The sequence below is a fragment of the Pipistrellus hanaki genome (genome assembly GCF_964339955.1).
Source record: "Pipistrellus hanaki genome assembly, chromosome: 21".
NCBI lineage: Eukaryota > Metazoa > Chordata > Mammalia > Chiroptera > Vespertilionidae > Pipistrellus > Pipistrellus hanaki.
Genome location: NC_140523.1, coordinates 7600169 through 7625851, shown reverse-complemented (window position 1 = coordinate 7625851; position 25683 = coordinate 7600169). Strand labels below are relative to the sequence as shown.

Genomic DNA, 25683 nt, shown 5'->3' with positions numbered 1-25683 from the left:
CCCCTGACACTAGTATGTCAGACGGGTTTCCATGTGAATCTCATTCAGTGTTTTGGTAAGTAACACAAGGACCATCTTAACCTGCATTTAACCCCAGTTGTTATTACCGCACAAGTTACTCTGGAGTCCTGGGAAGAATTACTACTCAGCCCAGGCTGGTGTGGCTCAGCAGTGGGTGCACCTGCCCGGGTTGTGGGCTTGGTCCCCAGTAGGGGGCGTGCAGGAGCAGCCAATCAATGTTCCTCTCCCTTCCTCTCTGAAACCAATAAAAATACATTAAAAAAAAAAAAAAAAAAAAAGAATTACTAGTCAGCCCTGGGTGGTGTGGCTCAGCTGGTTGATCGTTGTCCCTTGCACCAAAAGGTTGCCAGTTCGAGCCCTGCTCAGGGCACATGCCCGGGTTGTAGACTCCATCCCTGGTAGGGGGCGTGCAGGAGGCAGCTGGTGGATGTCCGTTCTCACAGGGAGCAATCTCTCCCTCCCTCCCTCCCTCTTAAAAAAAAACAAATAAATAATTACTAAATTTAAAAATACTAAAAAAGCAGACTACGTCCAGGGGAGCCACTGCTTTCTGGGGGCGCCCCTGCCAGGGTCCTGCTCCGACACTACATGTAAGTGCTCGTGTGGGGTCTTAGTGGACTATGAAAGAACACCCTAAACCAACAATGATTGACGGCAAGCTGTCACACAGGTGAAAAACCCCCAATGCCCTAAGTCAGCGGTCAGCAAACTGCGGCTCCTGAGCCACATGCGGCTCTTTGGCCCCTGGAGTGCGGCTCTTCCACAAAATACCACGTGCGGGCGAGCACGTACAGTGCGATTGAAACTTCGTGGCCCATGCGCAGAAGTCGGTTTTCACCTCTCAAAAGAAACTCCAATTGCCTAAACCGGTGTGGCTCAGTGGATAGAGCGTCGGCCTGCGGACTGAAAGGTCCCAGGTTTGATTCCGGTCAAGGGCATGGACCTTGGTTGCAGGCACATCCCCCGGTGGGGGGTGTGCAGGAGGCAGCTGTTCGATGTTTCTCTCTCATCCATGTTTCTAACTCTCTATCCCTCTCCCTTCCTCTCTGTAAAAAATCAATGAAATATATTTTTAAAAAAAAGAAGAAAAGAAATTACAATTGTTGTACTGTTGACATTTGCTCTGTTGGCTAATGAGTTTGCTGACCTCTGCTCTGAGTGAGTGACAGTTCAGGAAAAACGCAGCCACGTGAACCTCTAACTCCGTAGCCCCCGAGGCCAAACCGAACAGAGCCCACCGCCTGAGACCACTCACCGCGCGGGGAACACGCAGACTCGGAGGCCGTGTAACGCACCCACACAAACACGCGCTTTGAAATTTAAAGAAAAGATTTATTGGAGATCTGAAAGACAATTCCTAAAAGATCGGCGTTTCCAGAAAACCGCGGCTACGCGAGGCGTTGCGTCTATGGTGGGAGAACGTGCATGAGACACAAATACAAAACCGGGAGCAAGCCGCCGTCCTCGGCCGTCGGGGCCCGGGGCCGGGGCCGGGCCGGGGCCTGCGGAGAAGCTCGTTACGTCAGCACCGTAAAAAAAAGGAGCACGGACGGAGGGCGGGCGCTATGTACACGAGAACCTTTGGCACTAGGGGTCAGCGTCTGTCAGAGCATCACACGTCTTAGAAAAGTGCGTAGTGTCAAAGGAGGGCCACCAGCGTGAAAGCAGCTTCGGCGCTAGGCATAGGAGACCAGAGAGCGGGTCTCTGTTGTCCGTCCGCACACTGGCAGCGACTTCCAAATGAAAGAGAGAGAAGGAAAAGGAAAAAGGAGCTGGAACCCCTTTTATTTCTCTGTTAAAATCCAACAGAAAACAACATGGACTCTGATACACTAACGTTTCCGAGGACGGCGTCTGTACAGGACGGGACGGGGGGCGGCCGGACCCGCGGGCTCACACGGCCTTCCGGTGGTACTCGGGGGGGGCCACCTCGTAGTCGCTGGCGCTGAACAAAGTCGCCGAGTTCTTCGCCAGGTACCTGCAAACACGTCACTCATTCCAAACCCGCGTCACGGAACTGGGGCCGCGGCACGAAATTCGTGCACGCGTGTGTGTCCGTGTCCCTCAGCCCAGCCTGCACCCTCTCCAACAGACATCCCTCTCACAATCCAGGACTGCTAGCTTCCAACCACTCACCTGCCTGCCCCTAACCGCTTCTGCCGGCCAGCCTGATCGACACCTAACCAATCCCATGCCAGCCTAACTGCGCCCCTGCCGGCCTGATTGCCCCTAAGAGCCCTCCCCTCCCAACATGGTCACCCCAAACTGTCCTCCCCTGCAGGCCTCGTCGCCCCGAACTGCTGTCCCCTGTCAGCCTGATTGCCCTAACTGCCCTCCCCTGCAGGCCTGGTCACCCCTAACTGCCCTCCCCTGCTAGCCATCTTGTGTCCACATGTGGGCTGCCATCTTATGAGTTGGAGTGAGGTCAATTTGCACACTAGGCTTTTACTATATAGGATATGGTGTTAAGGAAATTCAAATACAGGAACGTATGAAATAGCAATAGAAAATGTCACCCTTTCTTCCCAGTACCACACCATGAAATAATCCATTGTCAAGTAGAACTGGATTTTCCCCTGATGTTTGTCAAGATTGAAAATGTCGTCGAAACCGGCTCAGTGGATAGAGCGTCAGCCTGCGGACTAAAGGGTCCCAGGTTCGATTCCGGTCATGTACCTTGGTTGTGGGCACATTCCCAGTAGGGGGTGTGCAAGAGGCAGCTGATCGATGATTCTCTCTCATTGATGTTTCCAACTCTCTATCCCTCTTCCTCTCTGTAAAAAATTAAAGGGCACATGCCTGGGTTTCGGGCTCGGTCTGCAGTGGGGGGCATGCAGGCAGCAGCCGATCCATTATTCTCATCATGGATGTTTCTCTCTCTCCCCCTCTACCCTCCTGTCTGAAACCAATGAAAATCTAGTAAAAAAAAAAAAAAAAAAAAATTGAAAATGTTTCTCTACAAACGAGGGGAGTCCCAGCGCCCTCTCCATTACAACCTGCTTGGAAGTCGTGGTGCTTTCCAGTATTCCTATAGGATAAGCTTCCAAAGGCATGACTCAGGGGATGCACGTGTGGAAATGGAACATGCACCGCCAAACGCCCCAAAGCCTGTACAATGGGACAGTCCTCCCCGGGTCTTCAGTCTTCTTACTGAGCTCATTGGCAAGGATGCTTTACTGTCCTCTGCTGACCGTCCTATCACTTCCCCGTCTGGATTCCCAGGTGTCCTCCCTGCTCTGCCCGTCTCCTCCTCACTGCACTCCCCTTTGTATACTCAGGTGCCAGCATCCATCACCCATCACCTTTCAGAGCAGAGTCTCCTCACGTAGAATTCTAAGTATGTGTAGTCAAATTTATCCACCATTCCCCCTATTGTGTTGTAAAGGCCATTCTCACCATAAAAATCATTAAATACTGCGCTACTTTTCCCCTCGCTGGCCTAATAGTTCAAGTGTTTGATTCGCCAGTTTTCACACGTGACAGCGCGGATCCGACTGTCTCCTCCAGACCGCCAGCCGCTGCCAGCCCTCCCCGGAACGGCCACCTGCGCCCTGAGGCCCCCACATCCACCCCTGCACCCGCTTCAAGGTGCGACACTGAGCCGGTCCCGGTCGTTGTGTGTGTGTGTGTGTGTGTGTGTCCCCGCGCACACACACACACACACACACACACACACACTCTCAGAAGCGCGCCCGCCGGGACTCACTTGAGGAAGTCGTGCAGGTAATTCAGTAACAGGGCCAAGCTCTTCTCGTCCAGCGGCGTGTAGGCCAGCATGGCGCCGATGCGGACTGGCAGACAGAACAACTCGTCAGTCACACCCAGGGGCACGAGGCGCATATGTTATTCATGGGGGCAAACACACCCGTCATCAACTCCTTTCAGAGATGTAACAAACTTAGATAATAACATCAGGCTCAAGGTCAAAGGGAAGGCAGTGTTTTAGAACGCTATGTGGTGTCACTGCTGATGTCACTGATAAGAGAAGAGAAGAGAAGAGAAGAGAAGAGAAGAGAAGAGAAGAGAAGGGAAGAGAAGGGAAGAGGAGGGAAGAGAAGAGGAGGGAAGAGAAGAGGAGGGAAGAGAAGAGGAGGGAAGAGAGAAGGACCAGCTGGTGTGGCCCGGTGGAGGGTGTTAGCCCGGTAACCAGGTCTCGGTTCGATCCCGTCAGGCCACACGCCTGGCTGTGGGCTCCATGGGGAAGGGGGTGTGTAGGAGGCAGCTGACTAAGGGTGTTTCTATCCCTCTATAAAAGCCTTTTTTAACGAAAGGCGCGGGGGGAGTGGCACCGGATTACCGAACAGCCTCAGCAGGTGCGGCGCGCCGTACACGTGGGACATGGGCGCGTCGGGGTGGTCCGCCAGGATCTCGGCGTACTGCGGCCGCTCGAACTTGTAGAGCAGCTGCGTGCCCAGCATGACGTTGAAGTACTCCTTGATGCCGGCCACCACCTCGTTCACCGCGTACTCCCTGCACAGGAGCACAAACAGCTGACACCCGAACAGCCACTGATTCAATCAACATGCCTGCCGGGGACTAAGTAAAAGATTACATAACAAGATGAGGGTAAGGGTAAAAAAATATAAATAGATAAATAAGATGAAATCTTTACTAAACAGTTTTAAAAAGGGATCTAGCAAGAGCCCAAAAAACCACCCTATCCGGTGTGGCTCAGTGGATAGAGCGTCGGCCTGCAGACTGCAGGGTCCCAGATTCGATTCCGGTCAAGGGCATGTACCTTGGTTGTGGGCACATCCCCAGTGGGGGGTTTGCAGGAGGCAGCTGATGGATGATTCTCTCTCATCGATGTTTCTAACTCTCTATCCCTCATTCTCTCTGTAATAAATCAATAAAATATATATATATTTTTAAAAACAACTCCACAAATAAAGCCCTCAGACTAAAAATGGTTTTTTATACTTTTTACCTAAAGTTTTACTATCTGCTCTGTAACAAAAAGCTTGCCAGCCAGACCCTCTGTCCAGCCAGTAAAAGTCTATTTTGCTGGTGTTTGGTGGCATTTTCTTTAAATATACATTTCTCTGTTTGGAAATAAGACTGCTTGGAAACATGAAAGAAGTCTCTTTGGATCTAGTTCAGACAGGAGTATGCGCCTACTTGTTATCCGTGTTCCCGCGAGACTTCTTGTAATTTGCGTAATCCTCCAGGATGGAATCCACATTCTTCTTTGCAGGAAGATAAAAGAGCTGGAAAACAAGAAATGCACTTAAATACGGGCAGTCCCCCGTTACGTTGGGTACATCGTTTCGTGGTGACATCGCTATCCCTATTTATAAAAAAAGTTCTGTCGCTCCACCATATGTACATATGTACTTTGTGTTATTATTTATTTACCACAAGGTCAGAAATTACTTTAGTTTAAACTTTTTTACTGTTTCACTTCATCACTGCTGTGTCTGTGCTCACGTGAGTGACGCAGGCGCTTACGTAGGTGGGTTCTGACTCACGGCGAAAATCGTGTTACTATGTTACGCAGTAGGATCAGATCTCCGATGTAACCCGAGGACCTACTGTACAAGCTTTATCAGTTTTACATTAGAATTATACTGGCAAAGCTTTAATAATAAAAAATATATATCCCTCAAGAGCTGGCCGGGTTGGCTCAGTGGACAGTGTCAGGCTGTGGACTGAAGGGTCGCAGGTTTGACCAACAGTCAGGGCACAGGCCCGGGTTGCAGGCTTAATCCCCAGTAGGGGGTGAGCAGGAGGCAGCCGACCAATGATTCTCTCATCACTGACGTTTCTCCCTCTCCTTCTCCCTTCCTCGCTGAAGTCAATAAAAATGTGTTTTAAAAAGATCACTCAATAATGTTTACTACAAAATAGGTAAAAGCACTGTCCATCACTTAAAACACGGCTCATGCCAAAACCAGTTTGGCTCAGTGGATAGAGCGTCGGCTTGCAGACCAAAAGGTCCCGGGTTCGATTCCGGTCAAGGGCAAGTGCCTTGGTTGCGGGCACATCCCCAGTGAGGGGTGTGCAGGAGGCAACTGATCGTTCTCTCTCATCAATTTCTAACTCTATCCCTCTTCCTTCCTCTCTGTGGACAATCAATAAAATGTACTTTAAAATAATAAATAAATAAATAAATAAAATAAATAAACTCTTCTGTATGGAATTTTATCTTCAAACACGCTCTGAGTCACAGCATGCACAGGGATGCCTCCGCCGTGCAGTCCACACGCCTTCACCCCGGAAGCGGTCTGGGAGAGCATGCGCACATCGCGGCCGTTACCTGCTTCTGGCGGGTGATCAGGTCCCAGTCGTCCACCAGCCACGGCTTCAGCTCCTCGGGAATCTTCACTTTGACCTCCACTCTGTTCATGAACGTCTCCTCCTGCGGGGAAGGCGGGCGCTGTGAGCGGACTGTCTGCCCGGGAGGCACTGGGCGTGCACCTTTCCGGGCTCAGGGCCGCCTCACTGTCTCTTCAAAGTCCGAATGAGAAGACAGAGCGGCCGCTGAGAAACGGAATCTCCTCTGGACAGAAAACAGTTAATTCGGGGGTTTTTCACGTGAAGGCAACTCCTCAGTGAGTGCCTTACCTTCAGGAAGTGACCGCTCTGTGCTCACCGCGGAGCTGTTGGTAAGTTTCCCTATTCGTGGACATTCAATGTGCAGCCCGCACACACTCACTCAGAGGTACAACACACAATGAGGAGTACTGACCACCAGGAAGCATCAATGGCTCCTCATGGGGCCTTGTTTCCAGAACATGCCATGCGTAAGACCACCACTGCCACGTGACCCCAGCATCAGAAAGGTAAGCTATGGCTGGGACCAGTTTGGCTCAATGGATAGAGCGTCGGCCTGCGGACTGGAAGGTCCCGGATTCGATTCCGGTCAAGGGCATGGACCCTGGTTGTGGGCACATCCCCGAGGGGTGTGTGTGTGTGTGTGTGTGTGTGTGTGCAAGAGGCAGCTGATGGATGATTCTCTCTCATTGATGTTTTTAACTCTCTATCCCTCTCTCTTCCTCTCGGTAAAAAATCAATAAAATAAATAAAAATAAAAAAATCGTGTGCAGAAACCCAACACTCACCAACATCGGATGAGCTGGGGGCGGGAGGGTATCTAACAAAGACACACCTAGAATTACACACATGCACACGCCCTCTGTCCCACCAGGAGTGTCGCCATGGCAGTGAGCCCGCTGTCAGGGCTCTGGGACGAGTCCTGACGCTCCCTGTGCCGCCACGGGCGCTGCTATGGTGAAGGACACTCACGTTTTCCACAGTCGGATCCACTCGCGCCCTCTTCTTGCGAGGAGGCTGAGGGGTCTCGCTGGTGCTGCCACCGTCTCCATTCCCAGGGGCTGAAACATGGAAGGAGAGAGATTTTTCAACGATTAAATGACAATTTCCTAAGAAAAAGCTCTCAGAACACACCTTCTTTTCACTTTTCCCTGACAGAGGTGTTACTTGAATCTACGTTAAAAAATCACATTCTGCCGTAGCTGGTGTGGCTCAGTGGATAGAGCATCAATCTGCAGACTCAAGGGTCCCGGGTTTAATTCTGGTCACGGGCATATGCCTGGGTTGCGGGCTCAATTCCAAATGGGGGGAGGAGGGCATGCAAGAGGCAGCCAATCAATGATTCTCATCATTGATGTTTCTCTCTCTCCTCCCTCTCGCTTCCTCTAAAAAAAGAATCACATTCCCACCACAAATGTAAGCTGCATGAACATCTATAACACTGCCCTCTACAGCTATCTTCAGGGAGTCCGTGAGAATGAAGACGATGGAAGGAACTGCTCGGGCTTCTCCCTGGAAAACGAGGGTCAGGTCCACAGTGCTGCTCTGAGCCGCATCTGAGCCACTCTGGGGCCATCAGTAAACAGGAGCTCACTCCAAGGAAAGCTCCCGCCAGCGGCTGAGCATCGACCTTTGACCCGGGAGGTCACAACTGTGACCCCAGGCATGGGTCAAGGCACATGGCCCGCAGGGTTGGGGCTCGACTCCCCAGCAGCAGGCCTACAGGAGGCAGCCGGTCAATGATTCTCTCACCACCGATGTTTCCATCTGTCCCTCCCTCCCTTTTTCTGAAATCAGTAAAACATTAGAATAATAAGCAAATGGCTAACAGGTTTGGCTCAGTGGATAGAGCCTCGGCCGGAGAACTGAAGGGTCCCGGGTTCGATTCTGGTCAAGAGCATGTACATTGGTTGCAGGCATATCCCCAGTGGGGGGCGTACAGGAGGCAACTGATGGATGTTTCTCTCTCATCGATATTTCTGACTCTCTATCCCTCTCCCTTTCTCTCTGTTATAAATCAACAAAACATTTTAAAAATGATAAGTAAATGACTTTTTAAAAACCTAACTTAAATTTAAACCAACTTAAAATTCAATATTATAGCCGAGACAGGTTTGGCTCAATGGATAGAGCGTCGGCTTGGGGACTGAAGGGTCCCGGGTTCGATTCCGGTCAAGGGCATGTACCTTGGTTGCGGGCATATCCCCAGTAGGGGGTGTGCAAGAGGCAGCTGATTGATGACTCTCTCTCATCGATGTTTCTAACTATCTCTCTCCCTTCCTCTCTGTACAAAATCAATAAAATATTAAAAATAAATAAAATAAAATTCAATATTATAAAAGTAAAATAATTTTAACAAAATATGCTTACTTTTCTGTTTGTTCTTCTTTGTTTTCCTGAAAAGAGAAGGGAGAAGGACATATAATTATTGCTAGTAAAGCTGCCTCCGTTCCAACTCCTTTAATCAGGGTGCGTTCCCAGGGAAACGCGGCCTGAATGATAAAAGCAGGCCAGGAGTTTCCTGCTCGGACACAGGACTCTTATGGGTAGCTGGTTCAATTCCCCTCCTCCTCCCCTTCCATACCGAGGTTTCTCTCTCTGCCTCCTCCCCTTCTGCTCTTTCTAAAAGTCCACAGAAAAGAATATTCTCAGGTGAGAATTAAAAAAAAGAGAAAGAAGAAAGTTACCCTCTTGCAGCTTCTATTACCCATAAGCCCTAGCACAGGGTGAGGGCACGCCAGGCCGCGGGCACGGGGACACGGGGAGCCTGGCTTACACTTCCACGCTCTTCTGCTGCAGTCCCGCCGCCTTCTTCCCAGGGGCCGCCCCTCTCATCTTGCCCTCTGCATACTGCTCCCTGCAAAGCAAGCGCAATGACGGCGTCGTAAAACGAGTCCTTAGGTGGGAAAATAACTCGAGACCTAAGAATTTGCTCTCTGTACCTAGCAAAGTTAAAAGTAAATGTAGAAGGTGATTATAATAGACTAGAGGCCCAATGCATGAAGATCCGTGCAAGAATGGGCCTGCCTTCCCCTGGCTGCTGGCACTGCCTTCACTCCAGCCAGAGCGCCTTTCTGCCTTCCCACGCTGTCCAGAGGCCCGGAGTGGCCGGGGCGGTGGGGCACACCTGTCCTGGGCTGCGCAATGCTTGTATGCAAATTAACCTGCCATCTTTGCTCGGTTATTTTGCATACTCACTCCTGATTGGCTGGTGGGCGTCACAAAGGTACAGTCAATTTGCATCTTACTCTTTTATTAGTGTAGATTACTCTCATGATCGAAAATTCCACTTGTTTTGGAATTCACTAATCCCAATGTTTTACTTGATCTCTTTATTTCCAATTTTGACCTACATTTCAGCTTTGAAATGAAACAAGACCGCCCAGTCTTTGGGTTCCTTTTCTCAGGGTGCTTCTACAGCTGCAGGTTAATAACGGGGCGCCCCCAATGCTTAATCACCTCCCACACAGCTGCGCCTTCCTGAGCCGACAAGGGAGATGACAGTGTTTGCCAACTACAGGAATTTCCAGCGACACCCGCGTTCCCGCCTCCTCCAGGGACTGATTCGGGAACTCACAGCTGTGCTGCCCGCGTTCCCAGGAGGCCTCTGGCTGCGTGAGGCCACAGCCGTCCCTCAGCAGCTGGCAAGCGCCAGGAATCACTGGGAAGCCAGGCCACTAGCGTGATGCCCTGTTCACTGCACCCCCAAACATGAACCCAAAGCCCTATCCCCGTGTCCTCAGGGGCCCCGCACTTACTGATTGGCCTTCTGCAGCTCCCGCTGCTTCTGCAGGTTGGTGTCCACGTACTTGAGCACCCTGCTCTCGGGGACCCACTCATCCCAGCTGCAGAGAGAAAAGCAACGTCATCCAAGCAGCGTCACCTCCACGCAGACTGTCCAGTCACTCTTTAGAAATCCCCGAGGCCAGACTGGGGATGAACGAGGACTCAAGCGGAAGTCACCCTTCTGTGAGGGAAGGAACTTCCCGATCTCAAAAGCAACATTCCCACTCTAACTGCCAGAGTGCAGAGCAAATTATTCAATCGCTTCTCAAAACAGCATACGCGTCTGGCATGTACCAAGAGCCTGGCATTAACAGAGCCTGGCATGTACCAATAGCCTGGCATGTACCAATAGCCTGGCATGTAGCGGAGCCTGGCATGTCACAGCGTGTTGAGTGCGCCTGGGCCCCATGGCACTCAGATTAGGAAGCCCAGCACAGAGCGACCTCAGGAACCAGGTGGCGTGTCCCTAACAGTTATCTCACAGAATGAAGACACCTTAAAGAACTGTAATTAAAAATAAAAAGCAGCTTTTTTAAAGAAAACCAAGTGGCTCCTAGCTGTAATAGCAGTTACAGAATTCTGTGCCTTCATCCCATCACCTTAAAATGAGGATAACAGTACCCATGTCACAGCAGGTAAAACACATCGGAGTTTAACACACAAAAACATAAACACTCGAGGTATGTGAGCAACATACTAGGAGACATACAATACTCATGACCACTAGATGGACCCGGCTGACGCTGGGAATGAAGCACACATACAATGGCTTCTCAGACCACACCCTCTGAACCTTCCCTCACAAAGGAACGGACTGGCTTCCATAGCGGGACTGGAAAGAGGGCTTTCTCACATCTACACGCAGCCCCGCCCACTCTGTGAAACAGCTGGCTGCTAAGGCGTGCTGGCGGCTAGAAAAAAGCTCCTTGCCCTGACCCATGTGGCTCAGTGGATAGAGCGTCGGCCTGCAGACTCAAGAGTCCCAGGTTCGATTCCAGTCAAGGGCGTGTACCTTGGTTGCGGGCACATCCCCAGTAGGTGGTGTGTAGGAGGCGGCTAATCAATGTTTCTCTCCCTATCCCTCTCCCTTCCTCTCTTTAAAAAAATCAATATATATATATATATATATATATATTTTTTTTAAACACGCTCCTTCAAAATAGGGTTTCTGCCCTGGCTGGTGGGCTCAGTGGTTAGAGCATTGTTCCACGCACCAAAGGGTCCTGGGTTGATCCCTGGTCTGGGTGTGTGTGTGAGGCAACAGATAGATGCCTGTCTGTCTGTCTGTCTCTCCCTCCCCCCCCCCCCCCTCCTCGCTCTCGAATCTAAGAAAAACGCATCCTCAGATGATAATGGTCTAAAAAACAAGGCATGATGCCTGGCCCAACCGGGAACAGGAGGGCCACCTCCCGGCTCCCAGCGGCCGCTCAGCCACGGGCCACGCCGCACCCGGGCCTGCCGGGTGCTGTCCCGGGCGGGGAGCAGCGCCCCCTAGGGGCTCGCTGGCCGGCCGGGGCCTCTTTCCTCCTCTGAGGGAGCTCCCTCCGACACCGGGCGTGTCCTCGGTCAGCCAGTGGCTGCCCCTGACCTCGGGGAGGGACGCCGGAGGACCAGGACTGCCACCACCCTCCGCGATGCCGGAAGAAGGTGAAAACATGCATTTACCTAGAGGTGAGGAGGGGGTGGTGTACTGAGGGAGCTCCTTCAGCAACAGGAAAAGGGGCTACAATATCCTCACGTGTCTTCCACGCGTGTTCAGAGCGCCTGGGCCGCCCCGCACCTCTGATGCAGAAGCACAGCACAGAGTCTCAGTAACCAGCGCACAACGAGCCGACACTACAGATTCAGGCACAACCTAACTGGGTCCGGAGTCCCGGGGGGCTTGGGAACGCAGGGGCCTCACCCGGCGTGCTCTGAGCCACCTCTGCACTGACTGCGGTCTAAGGAGATCCCAGTTTGGACTGAGCTTTGGCTGCATGATTTTCTAAACGTAAGATGCCCACAAACCATTTGGGAAATGAGGGTTTGATTTACATCTACTACAGCTGCTCTGATTAGCTCTCCATTCAAGGGAACCGGCCCACTTTTACTCCCCACACAGCTCATTGAGAACCCTGCAATCCCCTCCTCCTTCTGACAATGAGCGCCTCCCTGATTCCCCAAGGGACGGCCGGATCCCTGGTCAGGGCACATGCCAGAGTCAACCAGTGCATGCACCAATAAGAGGAAGCAGCTGAAACCGGTGTGGCTCAGTGGATAGAGCGTCAGCCTGCAGACTGAAGGGTCCCAGGTTCAATTCCGGTCAGGGGCATGTACCCCGGTTGCGGGCATTTCCCCAGTAGGGGGTGTGCAAGAGGCAGCTGATGGATGACTCTCTCTCATCGATGTTTCTCACTCTCTATCCCTCTCCCTTCCTTTCTGTAAAGAAATCAATAAAATATATTTTTAAAAATAAGGGGAGGCACACATGAGTGTTTCTCTCTCTCCTACCTAAAGTTAACCAGTTTTTTTAATTTAAAAAATTTAATTAAAAAAGCACTTTGATCTAAAGAACAGTCACTCGGCGTGTCTCTGTCTGCCAGGAGCTGAGGCCCTCGCTGACCACGGGGTAAGGAAGGGCGTGCTTGGCTCTGAGAAACGTGACGGCCGCTTATGGGGCCGTAGCTCGCGGGCAAATACTCAAACTGCGGGCGTGGATTACGTGCAGGAAAGCGAAGGGGTTCGCTGAAGGCGGCTCGGAGGAGCCCGCACAGCCAGGGAGGCTGGGGGCACTGAGCACCCCCCTCGGACGGGCTTCCTGAAGGCTCCCCAAATACGAAGGATGAGCGTTTTCAGACTCACACCTATTTACCTACATAGCAAACACCACAAAGCACACCTCGGTATGTTACGGTTCCTCGGTATATGTACAAAGCTATTAATAAAGCTCTAATATTTATCGCCGCTTTTCTTCAATTTCAAAGAACCACTTAATATTTGATGTAAAATTAGCTCAAAACTGGACTATTAACATTACAAAGGAAAAAGCGTTCTTAATGTATTCTGAAGCAGTGAAATGAGAAACTGTAGGAATTTAGTACTTTCCCAATTTCTTAAACTAGAATCACCACTTACAGCCCGTTCTCTAGGCTGTACACACCCACACACAGTCTTATGGAAACACGTACCCTGTTTCCCCAAAAATAAGACAGTGTCTTTTATTAATTTTTTCTCCCAAAGTTGCGCTAGGTCTTATTTTCGGGGAAACACGGTATTACGAAAGAGTGAAGCTCAGAGGCTACGCTCCCTGCCTGTTATCAGGAGTCTCTCCATGACCGTTAACTGGGGATTTCCTCCGGTGCCAGAACGGCCTCGGATCCCACCTTCCTACGGCTACACCAGTGGAGAAAGGCTCGGGTCTGTTTTTTGTTTTGCTGTGTTTTCTCTTTTTGGCGGAAAAAGCATTTGTGGAAAACGTTCCTCATGATCTGACCCCCTGGGAGGGAACTGTGGGAACAAGACCACAGCCCGGCATCAAGAGCGCCGACCAATCAGGGGCAGGGCCAGGGAGAGCAGGGACCACACACACCGGGCACACAGATGAACTGCCATTGCTAACCAACAGTCACTGAAAACCTCCCGCGATAAAAACCACGAGCACCCCAAGGAGTAAACCATCAGGCGAGGTATTTGTGGGCCCGGGTGCACGGGCTGATGCTGAAGAGGGACACCAGCTGGAGTGCTGGGTGTTCAATCTACCCACTGTCCACTCCCAGCACAGGCCAACGCACCCCCTTTAAAAAGATGCTCTCATCCTGGCCGGTGTGGCTCAGTGGATAGTGTCAGCCTGCGGACTGAAGGGTCCCGGGTTTGATTCCAGCTAAGGGCACATGCCCAGGCTGTGGGCTCCATCCCCAGAGTGGGGCCTGCAGGAGGCAGCCCATGATTCTCTCCATCTCTCTCCCCGTCTCCCTTCCTCCCTGAAATCAATAAAAATCTTCTATCTTAAAAAACAACACTAACTTGCCAAGGTGGAGAGTTAAGTTCTGTAATGAAATGCCTGTGTCTGTAGTGAGCCATGTGGGAACACTGAAATACATGAAATCACACCTGTCAACCTAAGTTCATCATTACTTGGAGGTCAGACAATCCTATCCCTTCCCCTTTTCTAGGTAGAAAAATCCAACTCACTTTGACTATAACTACTCGACATAACATACATAATGACTGAGTTTGTGCTAAGAGCAAAAAAATAAAAATAAATACATATATCTCAAACTATCCTAAAATATTCCAGAACGGGAAGAGAGGTAGGAGAGGGGAGGGTTGCAGGGTGGCGGGATTGAGCAAAAAAGAAAAAAGAGACAGCATGGACAGCAGTGTGGTGATTGCAGGGGGTCAGAGGGGGGGAGAGGGCAGAGTGGGTAAAAGGCGATTGGGAGAAATTAAATAAGTGTAAAATAAAGTGTACCGAAACCCAAAAAAGGTTAGCTGGTTGACCAATGATGGTCAGAGACATTATACTAAAACACAAGAATTACTACTCCAAAAAATTTAAAATAAAATGGCTGGCTCTAACTGGTGTGGCTCAGTGGATAGAACGTCGGCCTGCGGACTGAAGGGTCCCAGGTTGGATTCCGGTCAAGGGCATGGACCTTGGTTGCGGGCACATCCCCAGTAGGGGGCGTGCAGGAGGCAGCTGATGGATGTTTCTCATCCATGTTTCTCTCTATTTCTCTCCCTTCCTCTCTGTAAAAAATCAATAAAATACATTAATAAAATAAAAAAAATGGCCGCACCCTAATTTCTATCCTATTTCCATCCTACTCAAATGGCTCACCCTTGTTGTAAACTATGTCATGTTAAAACTGTACAATTAAGAAGCATGTTTGTGCCAGTCTATGGTACTCGTTACTTTAAAAATTATAAGAAGATTGTTTTTAAAGACCTAATACTCACTTTTTATTCCAACCGCTGTAATGTATAAAGTATTTCACTTGTTTGTCCTTTATGGCAACCTTCACACACTGAAAGAAAAAAGAAAAAATGTCACTCAGAGATATTAAAGAGATGATTTTAAAATATCCAATCTTCCCAAGATTCTTTCTACACTTAAACCCTGAGGTGGCCAAAATGAACCCCCACAATGTGACCCTCCACAAGGGCATGATGGAAACTTTGTGAGCAGCAAGAATTCTAAAACTGCAGAAATGTCACCAGTTGCTGGAGTCAGTCGAGCCAAGCAGAGAGCCATAAGCACGAGGGGGCCCCTCCCCCTGAAGGCAAGGGCTGGACAAGCTCCCCAAAAACGGCTCGTGAGTGGTAGTCTCCACTTTCTCAAAGTCTAAATAGCCAGAAACTGTAATTTCAATAAGTTTCCCTAGCTTATGGAAAGGCTATAGAATATTTAGGCCCTGGCTGGTGTGGCTCAATGGATAGAGCGCTGGGCCAGCAGATCGAAGGGTTCCAGCTTCGATTCCAACCAAGGGCACATGCCCAGGTTATGGGCTTGACCCCGTGTGGGGCGTGCAGGAGGCAGCCGTCCCACGATTCTCTTTCATCATTGATGTTTCTAGCTCCCTCTCAATTCCTCTCTGAAATCAATAAAAATACATTAATTTTTTTTTTTTTTAATATTTGGGTGCACACAGGAGGTTGCTTACTATGACAAGTGGTAACCATGTGGTTTTAGATTGTTTATTTTTTTATTGATTTCAGAGAGAAGGGAGGAGAGAGAGAAACATCAGTGATGAGAGAACCGTGGACCGGCTGCCTTTTGCGTGTCCTTCCCCAGGGGTTGAGCCCACAACGCAGGTGTGTGCCCGGACCGGGAATCAAACCGTGACCTCCCGTTTCACAGACTGACACTCGACCACTGAGCCCCCCCAGCAGGCCTGGATTCTAATTTAAAACTCTTTACAAGGAGGAACCAGAAATGTGAGCTGTTCCCTGCCATGACCGGTGTGGCTGGGAGCTCCATCCCCAGCAGGGGGCGTGCATGAGGCAGCAGCGGATGGATGCTTCTATCCCTTCCCCTTGCCTCCTTCTCAAAAATAATCAAGGAAAGTATTAAACATATATAGCTTGCTGTTTTGTATACCCTGACTCATTTTCTTAAAAAACAAAACAAAACACACAATTGTTTAAAAGAGTCACATCCTACTATTTGTCCTAAAGAAGTTAACAGAAAGTACTAGAAATGGTTTTGACTCTGGAATGCATTATCCCATTCACCTTTGCCTAATTGTAAAATCGTGTTTTTTTTTAATCACCGCAGCACACACAGGTGGAGGAAAGAGAGCCCCCTGAGGATTCAAACTTTGCCATAAAAACAACAAATACAAGTTAAACGTACTCATTTCTAATGTCAGCTCAGTGCATTTCATTAGCTCAGTGCATACTTAGCATATTGCATATAAAATTGACCTTGGGGGAAAAATATATTAATAAAAATAAAATTGACCTTGAACCCTAGACTGTCTTGCTCAGTGGGAAGACCATCTGCTTGCAGACGGAAGGGTCCCAGGTTCAGTTCTGGTCAAGTTCATGTGGGAGGCAACCAATCAGTATGTCTCTCTCACATCAATGTTTTCCTCTCTCCCCCTCCTTTTCACCTTTTAAAAAAATATATATTTTATTGATTTTTCACAGAGAGGAAGAGAGAGGGATAGAGAAACATCGATGAGAGAGACTCATCAATCAGCTGCCTCTTGCACACCCCCTACTGGGGATGTCCCGCAACCAAGCTCTATCCACTGAGCCAAACCAGTCCTGGCTCCACTCTTTCTTAAAAAATCAATGGAAAAATATCCTCAGATGAGGAATTAAAAAGAAAATTGAGCCTTAACCGGTGTGGCTGAGTAGAGAGAGCGTCGGCCTGCGGACTAAAGGGTCCCGGGTTCGATTCCGGTCAAGGGCATGGACCTTGGTTGCGGGCACATCCCCAGTGGATGACATGCAGGAGGCATCTGATGAATGTTTCTCTCCCATCGATGTTTCTATCTCTCCCTTTCTCTCTGTAAAAAATCAATGATATATTAAAAAAAAAAAAAATAGACTTGATCTTGGTAGTGCTTTCTCACAAGTCTTGAATTACAGATGCTCTTGCTCCTCCCATCAATAACCAGTTTCTCTGCTCACATGCTCCTTCCGGCTCCTGGGAGAAGGGGGCGGCCCCCCAGGAAGCAGGACACCCCCCAGGAGGGCGGACTCCGCACGCCCGGGGAAAAGGCCCCTGGGCCCTCACCAGCGTCCCCGGGTCCTCCTGCGGGAAACGGCTCCCTACCTTGGCTTCGTAGAGAAGGGGCCCGTGGAAGCACAGCACCCGCTCGCCTGGAAGGGAAGAGCAGGGGTTAGGGTCACGCCTCCTCACGCAGGGCTCACCGAGCCCATAAACCCAGGGACGTGGGCGGCCGCGCGGGATCCCCACTGCAGACCAAACTTGCCTATTTCGTAGTTTAGCTCAATGCTAACACTGAGTGCCCTACAACCACACACCTCCGTGTCTGCTGTAACAACAGGCACACGTATCAGAGTGCCATCTGGTTAAACCACCCGCCGCCTCTCACCTGCAGGCACACACAGCCTGCGCTTCCTGCTGGAGGTGGCTGTTTTCAACATCGAACATGTATGTATCAGGTGTAAAACCACATGCTCTCACTGTAGCTCCGCCTCCAGACTTTGTATTATAATTAAAGCCAGTGAAACAATGCACATTAAATGAAATGCCGTGCGTATCAGAAATGGCTGGGGGTTTGTCTCTGAAGAGGCCCGTGTTCATGACTTCAGTGTGCTCATCACCCGTGTTCTGGGCACGGGGCTGCTTCAATGAACCCAGAACACACAAAAGCGTCCCGATTCCTGGAGCTCACAGGCCGTGAACCTGCCGTCAAGACTCGCAGGACTGAGGAACACAGAGGGCCGGGAGGCCAGTCCCGCAGGCAGGCGGCTCCGTCAGCGTTTCATCACGTGATTGTGGTAGGAACAGAGTCTCCCGTGGTTTACACAGACCCCTGGAGGCAAGTCCCGCACACTCAGCCCCTGTAGGTCTGAAATCATTGAAATAGCCATCCACTCAGTTCTGAAGAGGCCGGAGCAGTCTCCCTTATAAACACATCGCTGCTGCTTTTCCAAGTCTTCAAAACCTCCAACCTGAAATATCACAGCAAACCTGACTGTTCCTTTCCCACACCTTCACCCGGGTCCCCCTGCACCTGCCTGTTAGGCCGTCAGGCTGCTGGGGAGCCGGGACAGTAAGCGGATGGTTTTACAGGCCCAGGTTCATGTTAACGATCTTCATGAACAGTGAGAGGGACGGAGGCGCTGCTGCCAAGGTTAAGGCAAAGGCCCAAGCGGAGGGACACTCCTCTTTCACAGGAGCAATGGCCGTCACTAAAGCACCGGGTAAGCATGTAAAGGTAGACGTGCAAATTACAGACCATGATGCCTACATGTCACGTGATGAAACGTGACCTGATTCTGCACAGGATTCCCAACTGACAGATCTCCCGGAGCAGTGTTTGAAATGAGTGACCAGAGACTCACCAGAGAACGTACCAGACCCTCTCCAAGGAGACTCAGTGGCTTTACCGATTACCTTTGCCACAGGACTCCTGAGGGGTCCCCCCTGAGGACACGTCCTGGGGCTGGGGGCCCCTCAGAGCTCCCGGTGCAGACAGGAGAAGGAGAGGCCACAGTCTCCGGCGGCCGGGGTCACTGAATGCGCCCGAACCAAACCCGAGAGAAGTCAGGACAGCGAAGCAGAGCGCCGAGTGCAGGAGAACCAGGATAGGAGGGGGGGGAGGGGAGAGGTAGGGAGGGAGGGGGGGAGGAGGGAGGGAGGGAGGGGGTTCAGGTCCATCTCAGAAGATGCTACAGAGCCATGGAGCAGGCACTGAGTGCCCGTCTGGGGCTGAGAGACCTGGGCAGAGCCATCGCTGGGCACAGTGGGCCAGGAGCCCAGGCACAGGTAAGGCACAGAGCCAAGCAGCAGCAGCACCAAAAAGACCTGACCTGCATCTCAGTTTCTCTCCAGGGGGCCTAAAGGCACCCTAAAGGCCTCACCCCCCATCCTCTCGGCTACAGCTGCCCAAGCCAGCTGCACCGAGGGTAAAGCCCTCTGACCCCATTCTGGCTGCAGGGCCCTCGTCGTTTGTTGAAAACCAAGGGAAGCCGGCTGAGGAGCGGAGCCAACCACTGCACCGGGTATGACTGCAACCCTTTCTCCGCTTGTATCCTTTACGGCAGGTCCCCCAAAGTGTGGAGTGCGTGCCCCCAGGGGTGCGGGAAGAGTCTGGTGGGGGCACGCGTGGCACCGGAGTTTGGTGGGGATATGCACTGCCCCGTGCTTAGCTGCGCCTCATTCTACGTCCTCATGAGTACGGGGGTCCTCAGCGATACGAAAATTATAGAAGGGTACACACGTGTCAGAAGTTTGGGAAACACTGCTGTCTGGTATCAATGCTCGCCGCTGAACGACCCACAGGACCGCGAACCCCTGCTCCCTCCAGGACGCACTCCCAGGCCGGCATCAGCCCCGTCCCGTCCCGGCCAGGCAAGGCCCCCCCGGAAACGGACCCCAGTTTTCTTTACACGAAGGCCAATCCGATGCAAAACACTGTGCTTAACAACTGCTCATATAACACGTGCTGTCCCACTAGGAAGTGAGAAAAATACTCTCCAGTTTAAAAGAATTGCAAAAAAGACTATTTCCGGCCATTCGAATTGGCAGCATTACATAAGGTCAGTCCTCGGGCAGTGTTTTATTACACCGTTAGGATACTCCTCTTCCTTACAAGGTATTCTCTGAACTCGTCACATAAACAACTGTAATTTCTTATTATACTTATGCAACCCAGCTTGGACCAAGAGCAGAAAACACGTGGGAGTGATGGGAGGACAGAGACTCGAGCTTCCAAAGCCCTGCTTAACGGTACCGGTTCCCCTTTCCTCTAACTCCCCACGCAGCCTCGCTGTGGCGGCTCAGACCTGCACAGGGGAGTGTCTCGGGTTCGAGTTCAGGTCAAGGGCAATACCTGGGTTGCAGAGTCCATCCCCGCCCCTGGTGGGGTACTACGGAAGGCAGCCAGTGTTTCTCTCACATGGATGTCTGTCTGTCTGTCTCTCTCCTTCCTCCCTTCCCCCCATTCCCCCCCAAAAAAGGAAAAAATATCCTCACTCTTTGGGTGAGGATTTAAGAAATAAAACACCGGCCGAAACCAATTTGGTTCAATGGATAGAGCGTCGGCCTGCGGACTGAAAGGTCCCGGGTTCGATTCCGGTCATGGGCATGTACCTTGGTTGCGGGCATATCCCCAGTAGGGGGTGTGCAAGAGGCAGCTGGTCAATGTTTCTCTCTCGACGTTTTTAGCTATCTCTCTCCCTTCCTCTCTGAAAAAATCAATAAAATATATTAAAAAAAAAGAAAAAAGAAAAAAGAAAAAAAAGATAAAACACCACTCTAGCAGCACAGGGATTCTCCTTTGTCATCCACACCCCTCACCCTACATCCCTCTACACTGAGTGGCAAGATAGTGATGATCTCTGAACGCATAGTAATCGGGCCACTCAGTGCAACTCCTATAGAATAAAAGGCTCATATGCAAATGGTCCCCTCGACCAGGAGTTCGACCAGCAGGCAGGCCGGCCAACCGCCATGTCCCCATCCCCTGGCCAGGCTGGCCGGACCCCACCCATGCACGAGTTCATGCACCGGGGCCTCTAATGTGTGTACACACACACACACACACACACACTCTCACACAGTGGCCAGATTATGGGTTCAGAGATCATCATAACCTGGCCACTCAGTGTAGTTTGGAATTTAATGCTTTCTCCTGAAGGCCGTGCCTCCTGTGGGAGGGATTTTGTCACCACCTGACAGTCTGCGGAAGCCCATAAGCCTCTCCCTAGAATGTTTCACAAAAACGTACCGCACACAGTATTACCGAGGAACCCACCTACACTGACAGGTTAGCAAAACGGCACGCTATCTATGGCATTGACGCAGTTGACACAGAACATTCTGGTCATGAGGAGCACATATCTCCAACAGCTTTAATTCGAAGAATAGGAAAACATACCGCTAATACTACTTAATACTACTGGGTTGTTGTGAAGGGGGGTGGGTGGGAGGTGCACATTCCGAATTGAAATACCAAAGTGAATTTCAGTTAGGTAATATTTTCCTGGTCCAAGTTTTTGAATCTTCTGAATCACATGCACTGACTCAGATTAAGAACCCCTGCTCTAAAACACCAAGAAAAATAAACCCACGGGAGGGAGGCCAATCATAAAAACAGACAAAAAGAAAAAAACAAACAACTGGCCAGTTTGGCTCAGTGGATAGAGCGGCCAAGAGGCTGCAGGGTCCCGGGGTGTTTTTTAAAAATATATATTTTATTGATTTTTCACAGAGATGAAGAGAGAGGGATAGAGAGTTAGAAACATCGATGAGAATCATCGATCAGATGCCTCTTGCACACCCCCTACTGGGGATGTGCCCGCAACCGAGGTACATGCCCTTGACCGGAATCGAACCCGGGACCCTTCACTCCGCAGGCCGACGCTCTATCCACTGAGCCAAACCGGTCCGGCTAGGGGTCCCGGGTTTTGATTTCGGTCAAGGACACATGCCCGGGTTGCGGGCCCATCACCAGTAGGGGGCGCGCAGGAGGCAGCTAGCGATCGTTCTCTCTCTCACATCAATGTTTCTAACTATCCCTCTCCCTTCCTGTCTGTCAATAAAAAGTTTTTCTTAAAAAAAAAAAAAAAATTTTCTTTTTAAATGGCCCTTAACCCCGCGCCCGGCAGGTATAACTCAGCGGCTGATCATCCACCCAGGAGCCACCAGTTGGATTTTCGGTCGGGCACAGGCCCGCGTCCTGGGCCGATCGCCAGTAGAGGGCGCACAGGAGGTGGGCGCTCCGGGATGTTCCTCCTCATTCATGTTTCTCAGTCCCTTTCCCTTCCCCCTCCCTAAAAAAATAAATACATGTATTTTTTAAATATATATTTACTGATTTCAGAGAGGAAGGGAGAGGGAGAGATAAACATGATGAGAGAGAATCACTGAGTGGCTGCCTCCTGCGCGCTCCACACTGGGGATCGAGCCTGCACCCTGGGCACCTGCCCCCTGCCGGAATCGAACCAGGGACCTTTTAGTCCGCAGGCGGACGCTCTATCCACTGCGCCATACCAGCCAGGACAAAAACATGTATTTTTTAATTTCCCTTAAAAACTTCTTCAATGTCAGTTTTACAACACACTTAGGTTTGGGACATAGGATCCTATAAGCAATCCTAAAGAACACTCTAGTCTGAAAATCCCGGCTAGAAACAAATTCCTCTGGACCTCCATGGTAAGCAAGAACCCACATGCCCAACAACAGGAAATTTTATTTTATTTTTATTTTTTTAATATATTTTATTGACTTTTTACAAAGAGGAAGGGAGAGGGATAGTTAGAAACATCCATGAGAAACACCGACCAGCTGCCTCTCGCACGCCCCCTACTGGGGATGTGCCCGCCACCAAGGTACATGCCCTTGCCCGGAATCGAACCCGGGACCCTTCAGTCCGCAGACCAACGCTCTACCCACTGAGCAACACCGGTTTCGGCAACAAGGGAATTTTAAAGCGTTTTACTGCCATTTTAGCCCACGACCAGGCCTCCCCTTCTTTACTGTGAAATCAAAGCACTGTCTTGCCCTGGGGAGGAGGAGGAGGGGGCGGCCAGGTTGCACCCTCGGCCCAAAGCCCTGCCCATCGAACGCCAATGAATACTCCTGGCCGGTGTGGCTCGCTGGCTACAGCGTCGGCCAGCAGACTGAAAGGTCCCGGGTTCGATTCCGCCCAGGGGAACATGCCTGGAGAGCGGGCTCGGTCCCCAGTAGGGGGCGTGCAGGAGGCAGCAGACCCATGAGTCTCCTCTGATCATGGGTGTTTTTCTCCCTCTCCCTCTAAAATCAATTTTTAAAAATGTGGGTTTTTTTCAAGTTACAAAATATAAATAAATAAATAAATAAAGGCCAATGAATAAACACACACTCCCTGGGCCCAGGAGGTGTGTGTGGTTGAGCATTCATCCAGGCATCAAAGGACCCGGGTTCGAGTCCAGCTCAGGGCACATGCCCGGGTACTGGGCTCCGCCGCCACTAGGGGGCGTGCAGGAGGCAGCCGATCCATGATTCTCTCTCATCATGGATGCTTTTCTCTCTCCCTTCATGTATTGTCAACAAATAAATATATTTTTAAAATATTATTTTATTGGTTTTTTACCGAGAGGAAGGGAGGGGAGGAGGATAGAGAGTTAGAAACACCGATGAGAGAGAAACATCCATCAGCTGCCTCCTGCACACCGCCCCCCATTGGGGATGTGCCCGGAACCAAGGTACACGCCCTTGACCGGAATCGAACCCGGGACCCTTCAGTCCGCAGACCGGCGCTCTATCCACTGAGCCACACCGGCCTCTTCTAAATATATATATATATTTTTAAGTTTTTTTTAAAAAACAATAAATACACACACACTCCCGGGCCCCGCCGGTGTGGCTCAGCGGTTCGGCGTTCATCCGGGAACCCGCTGGTCGCCGGTTCGAATCCCAGCTCCGGGCGCAGGCCCGGGGGCGGAGCGCTCGGCCGCCGCCAGCAGGGGGCGCGCTGGAGGCGGCCCCTCCAGGATCCCCTCCCCACCACCCCCTTCCGCTTCCTCCAAGAGAAAAGTCCACAAAACACACACTTTTAAAAAACAAAGTAAAAGGTTCGAAAAAAATAAAAAATAAAGTAAAACGAACTCCCTGGGCTTCCCAGTCACTGCTCCTCAGAGGCCTCCGCCGGGGAGCCCGCCCGCCCCGTTACCCGGAGGCGCCGTGCCCGCTGCCCCGGGCGGAGAGCGGGCCCCGCGGGCAGCACAAAGCGGCGCCCGCCCCGCGGGAGGGGAGGGGGCGCGGGAGGCGCGGCCGCCATCTTGCGGCGGCCATTTCGCGGCGCCGCTCTCCCGCCCGCGCGCCCCGCCCGCCCCGAGGGCCCCGCATCTCCCTCCCCCCGCCGCCCCCACCCACGTCGGCGCCCCGAGCCCCGGCCGTTGCCCGCGCCCCGCGCCCCGCGCCCCTCCCGCCGCTCCCGCCTCCGCGCCGCCATGGCGCCCGGCCGCCCCCCGCCGGCTCCCCCGCCGCCGCCTCCCACACCGCAGCCGCCGGGAGAGGCCCGCACCCCCGGGCCCCGGCCTCCCCGCCCGCCCCGCGCCGCAATGCGCCTCCGCACAAAGCGCCGCCGTTACCCCGTTACCCGCCGCCGCCGCCGCGGGGGCCCGCACTCACCCTCCTGGAACTTAGGCTTCGGGTCCTGCTTCGGCGCCATTTATGAGGGATTCGCCGCCGCCGCCGCCGCCGCCGCCTCCTTCTCCCACCACCACCCCGACGACCGCCCCCCACTCGCCACCCCACCCAGCTGCGCGTCAGACGCCGACGGCAGCGCCCGCTCTACATCCCGGGCGGCGCGATTTGCCGGCGCCCGAACACCTCACAGCAGCCGCCAGTGCGCAGCCGCGTTGCCAGGCGCCCCGCCCACGGACGCGCGCGCGCTCGCGCTCTGCGCCCCGCCGCCGCCACGCACGCGCGGGGCATGCTGGGAACTGTAGTTCCGGCGGCCGCTCCTCACTCGCTCTTCCATTCCCTGATTATGGGCGGTGTCGGGGGTGCGCGAGGGGGGAGGTTTGTGGGGCGATAGGGAGCGGGAAAGGCCCAGTGTGTGCAGGCCGCGGGCCCCCAGGAGGGGGCGGCTTGCAAGGAAAGGGCGTGGGCAGCGCTAGGCCCCCCCAAGGCCTGGACTGAACCCACCATGATGGACCCAGGCTCCCTGCTAGTCCACGTGGCCTGCGGATCCCAGGGGTTCGAGCCGGTCTGCAGGCGTGAGCTCGGCCTTGGAGCCCCTAGAGTGGGGTGCGCCACCCCGCTCCTCAGCCTTCGTCACCAATCTCTTGGGATGTACACAAAACGCGCCACGTGGGTGCATGGCCTCACGTTGCTCTCCTGTTTGCAAAAGTCCCTCTTTGGCTCAGCTGCGAAATGGATGCACAGTGAGAATTGCACAGAAAGGCAGTGTTAACATGTAAAAACAACAACGTGGAAACCTGTAAAGAGTTTTGTGCTGAAACCGGTTCGGCTGAGTGGCTAGAGCGTCGGCCTGCGGACTGAAGGGTCCAGGTTCGATTCCGGTCAAGGGCGTGTGCATCGATGATTCTATTCTCTCTCATTGATGTTTCTAACTCTCTGTCTCTCTTCCTCTCTGTAAAAAATCAATAAAATACATTTTTAATAAAGAATTTTGTGAGTTTATTGGAGCCAAACTGTCGACATATGCCAGGAAGCAGAATCTCAAAGAACTGAGGTAATCCTCCGGTTACATCTGTATTTCTTTATTTTTTTTATTATTATTATTTTAAATATATTTTATTGATTTTTTACAGAGAGGAAGAGAGAGGATAGAGAGTTAGAAACATCAATGAGAGAAGAATCATCAATCAGCTGCCTCTTGCACACTCCCTACTGGGGACGTGCCCGCAACCAAGGTCCATGCCCTTGACCAGAATCCAACCCCGGACCCTTTAGTCCTCAGGCTGATGCTC

At 51.8% G+C, this 25683-nt stretch overlaps 1 protein-coding gene across 2 annotated transcripts; it reads right to left on the bottom strand.

Moving 5' to 3' along the window:
- Positions 1-1332: 1332 nt before the first annotated feature.
- MORF4L1 (mortality factor 4 like 1) lies at positions 1333-24619 on the bottom strand. Of its 2 annotated transcripts, XM_084869260.1 has the most exons (13): positions 24377-24619; positions 17345-17391; positions 15019-15086; positions 11746-11862; positions 10053-10139; positions 9071-9151; positions 8665-8690; positions 7267-7355; positions 6278-6379; positions 5140-5228; positions 4319-4491; positions 3728-3812; positions 1333-1999 (listed from the first exon to the last, which is right to left on the bottom strand). In XM_084869260.1, the coding sequence occupies exons 1-13, from the start codon at positions 24414-24416 to the stop codon at positions 1915-1917; spliced, it is 1089 nt and encodes a 362-aa protein (XP_084725386.1). In that variant the 5' UTR covers positions 24417-24619; the 3' UTR covers positions 1333-1914. The 2 variants fall into 2 exon arrangements, with proteins under 2 accessions (XP_084725386.1, XP_084725387.1); XM_084869261.1 differs by lacking the exon at positions 11746-11862 and having other exon boundaries at positions 24377-24618.
- Positions 24620-25683: the final 1064 nt, after the last annotated feature.